At 35.5% G+C, this 4328-nt stretch overlaps 1 protein-coding gene across 1 annotated transcript; it reads right to left on the reverse strand.

Moving 5' to 3' along the window:
- Positions 1–218: 218 nt before the first annotated feature.
- On the reverse strand, positions 219–3682 carry LOC145767426 (uncharacterized). The gene is made up of 3 exons (XM_082579244.1): positions 3148–3682; positions 2780–2889; positions 219–2037 (listed from the first exon to the last, which is right to left on the reverse strand). Exons 1-3 carry the CDS (start codon positions 3596–3598, stop codon positions 1492–1494), a joined length of 1107 nt encoding a protein of 368 aa, XP_082435370.1. The 5' UTR covers positions 3599–3682; the 3' UTR covers positions 219–1491.
- Positions 3683–4328: the final 646 nt, after the last annotated feature.

Consider the following 4328-nt stretch of genomic DNA (forward strand, 5'->3'; position numbering starts at 1 on the left):
TAATCGGCCTCTTTTTTATAAGTAGCAACAGCAGAGAAGATGAAGACTTTTAGCAGCAGCAACAAAAACTAGTCAAACACAAAATGTATAGGCTAACTTTGAAACTAAAGAAGCTCTCCTGGCGTTCGCAAACCTTTTTTCATCGTACCAATGCGGTAGTATTATTGTAAACAGACAATCGCATTTATCAAATTTATTGCTTGACAACAAGCCCATAAAGCAGAAAAATGTAACAAAAAAGCAATTAAAACAAACAAGTAACCTAGTTACAGGCATTGTAAACGTTCACGTCATAACCGGATCTCGAGGGGGCACTGAGTTTGATAGTAATGAAATAGTGTAGTCTTGCCCCGTTTCTACTTCCAGCTTGGCTAAAGCCATTGCCCTTAAACAACAAGATAGACTTAGCCTTCACGGAGAGAACGTGTATGTCTAAAAGAATAGCCAAAGTCAACCTTAGGCCTACATGGATTAAATTTACAGTCCAATATAATTTAGCAATTACTGTGCCTTTTTGTTGAACTAAAACCGCAGTCAAACATAAAAAGTCTTGCTATAAAAAAAAAACTAAAACATACTAAGGCAAGTAGTATAGTATGTATACAGGAAAGACCGATATGTTTCTTTTTGAATAAAAGTTTCCATCGATACCGGTACCACTAAATATTAGTAAATTCGGTCCATCTAAACTCTAATGTTATTATCTGGATCTGCGACTCTCAAAAAGCACAAAGTTAAAAGTCTCGATAGAAGGACACCGATCATAGAAGGTTGAGAAACAATGGTTCCTGCTTATCCTGCATCATTAAGACAATGTTAGTCTTATTGTCAGTCTATTGCAGTCCTCAATCAAAATAGTTTGATCATATTTCTCTGAAGGAAAACCAATCCAAGAGAAACGTAAGCGCTACATTTGTCAACATTAATTCATCATCAATGCGACACCTTTTGGCATGATAAAGGCTGCGAGATCTTTGCAACACACTGATCGCAAAATAGGCAGACAGTTATCAAGATGATTCAGCACACAACTTCCGTTCTTTTTATATTAATTAAACATCTACAAACATAATGTGTAGCCTATATACGCTAGGCTGCAATAGATTTTGCATTTGAAGCATGATGAACATCAGCAGCAAACATGAGCACAGCCATGGCGCAATACAATAAATTTATTTACTCATTTTAACCACTTGTAAGCGGTTTTTGATTGATTGGACTGTGTGAATTTTTATCCTCGGACTGAGGCATCTTTTTTTAAAGCCTAATCTTGACAGTTTCGCATAGCCTACTAGTAGCCTACTGGAGAGACTTGAACCACTGACGAAAGCCCGGTTATCTAGTTTGACAGAGTGAAGTTTCCGATTGTTAAAGTGTTGTTGCCTGTAAATTACCCCATCCATTAAGTGCCGTTGAAAGCTTTTGCAAATGTTACGAAATAAATCTTTGGCATTGAAATTCGGAAGTGAAGCTGAAGTTTGAAAAGATTAGTTATAAAATTGTACATATTCTCGATCGCTTTGTTGGACGAGAATACGTGTGTGTGGTAGACCGTCTTTCCAAACTTCTTGTGCTGTTTATTTCAGACGTATCTAAGGCAGTGACAGGCATCAATCCATTCACGGTTACATCATCGTCATTATCATCATCTTTATCCGCTGTCATTGATTGAATGACAGATGCAAGTTTTGCGACTTTTGTTTCTAACTTGTCTACTGCTTCTTGCTTTTGATTGATTTTTTCAGATTTTGCTTTTTCTTCTGTCATTAGTTTCTTTACACGATCAGATAATTCCCTTTGTGTTGTTTCTGCTGAATCAATCATTTCTGTCTGACGGACGAGCTGCTGTTTGAGGTCATCGTTTTCCGCTTTCTGGGCCGTCAGTTTGTTCAGTAAAATAACCGGATTTTTAAGCTCGTCATCTCCTTGGTATTCCGCAAGGTTTCTTCTCAAATCTAAGATTTCTTTGTTGGCTTTCAATAGTTGTTCATTGATTTCTTTTATTCTTGATGTCAAAATTTCGTTCTCTTTAATGATCTATATGAAAAAGCAACTTGTTTTTAATCGCAATTTGAGAGATATTTACTTGCAAAGTTTAAGATAAGCAGATATCCCCAGAAATGTAAGGCCGTGGGCCGTGGGGTTAATACTAATGTGGCAATAAATTTTGTTTTACTGCTCTGGAAAAGCTGCATCAGTTCTTAAGTTAATCCATAAATTTATTAAATGTAAGCTACAGATTTTGTAAAACCCTACGTCATACTCATATTGGAAAAAAATGATCACAATCGGAGAGCTTAGTTTAGTTATGATGAACCATACTCACCCGCATTGCCTCATTTACATACTCCTACTCAAAACTGTTCAATTTGACGTGCTGTCGCCTTTTCATTTTCTTGAACATAGGAAAACGAAATCAAGTAACAACGCAGCATTATTATGTTACAAAAAATATCAATTTTATTTATTTGTTTAGACAGCATCCTCTGACCCTATTTGCCCTTCTACGCCGATGTACATATCACTTGTCTGAAGCGATTTCAATATTGCGGCTACTTATTGTCATACAGAGCTAAACATTTTTAGAAATCTAGTACGGAAGTGAGTACTGCATTGATAGTCTTAAAACTTTGATAACATTATTTATAACCTCTAATAATCTCGGTTTTATGTGAACTTTTACTTTACACTAAGCAGTCACTTCACATTTATTCATTCTCCAAACTTAGAAAACTATTTGGTCTCAATAAATCAAATCAGTTTTATCTGCTCAAATAACCTTATCGCTCTTGTCCGCTTGTCCTTCAGTTTGAGCTCTCTCTTCTTGAGTCTTCACGCAACCACCGGTCGCTGCGTCATGTGTGGCTTCCAACGTCATTGTCGGTGCATCTGGCAGGTTATGATGCGTTTAGACAGCAATTTGTAAAGCGTACTAATTAAAATCTATCCAGGGAAAACTACACTGAATCCTTCAAAAAGAACGATTTGTCCGTAGCAGCTGGCAATTTGTCCCATGATTATATATGGGACAGAAGGCTATTCTTTACATTTTCCCTATCATAAAAAACAAACAAAAACAATTAAAATTGAAAAATATTTACATTTTTAACTGCAAGTGAAAAGTTCACTGCCTAATAAGGTTATCACCTTTGCTTTCCAACATTTCCAAAAGATTTTGTTGATTTTCTTTGTCATCAATTTCTTTATATTTTGTGTCAATTAGCTCAGAGGTTGACGAATCTGGGCTCTTTTCTTCTATGATGGCAGAAAGTAAATTAATTCCCGATTCAGCATCGGAGATTTCTTCATTGTCTGTACAATCGGAATGATTAGTTACTTCCAGAGATGGCAACCTTTTTTCTTCACTCCAGTCACATTTCTCGGTGACGTCAGATGCGTCAGACACATCTAAACTCTCAGCTATCACACTCCTTTCATCATCAGTCGAATCTTTCATCGGTTTGCCATCATCAAAATTTAATGGTTGATTTTTTGTTATTCTTGTATTGTTCGCCTCTTCGTTTCCACTTTCACTAGTACTGGTTGGACTAGGAGTGAGTGGCTTTTTGTTTTCACCAATCTTAGTCCCATCGTCCATTTTGAAGTTAATTAATCCTAAAAAATTAAAATTAACATTCCATAAACTTCACAAATATACTATAGGCCTAATAAGTTGTTTTGTTTTTTTTTTATCTGTAAGAACACATACAAAATATTTGGATTAGATCAATAGATGGATTGTACCTCAAGTTTAGTAGCCTATACATGCTTTTCTAAAGTTTGTACTAAGATTAGTAGAAGTCAGAAAAGCATTGTTGGACACTCCTATTTGCACAATTGTTAAAAATCTTTTTTACAGATTTTTTTCGCATTCTTGTTGGATAGCTCTCCTTTGTTTTAAAAAAACATTTTTGTTCTGACAAAAAAATTTTATTCAATAAGTTGGGCCAAAATTCCGCGAGCTACCTTTCTTAGATTTAATGTAACACCTGAAACTAATTTGAACATAATTAATTTGGTAAGTTATGACTATTGGTAGGTTGGCTGTTCAAGATTATTGTTTAAAAGCGTCGTTGTTGCAAGATCCTTTGTAATCACTTGGACCTCAAACATTCGAATATAAAGTAGGCCAGCAGTTTATCGGCATTACCAAGCAAGTGTTGAACATTTTTTATGTAAGCATACTAAGAATTTGACTTGAGTCTGAAGCTTACAAGCGTAGCACACAACTCAAAGTTTGCTGTTCAAATCAAATCCATGTTTTCTTATCAGTTTCAAGATTAGAACTTGTACGAAAACCTTTGCAGACTTATCGAGCAAAATGAGTT

This window comes from Aplidium turbinatum, chromosome 3, assembly GCF_918807975.1.
Source record: "Aplidium turbinatum chromosome 3, kaAplTurb1.1, whole genome shotgun sequence".
Classification (NCBI taxonomy): domain Eukaryota; kingdom Metazoa; phylum Chordata; class Ascidiacea; order Aplousobranchia; family Polyclinidae; genus Aplidium; species Aplidium turbinatum.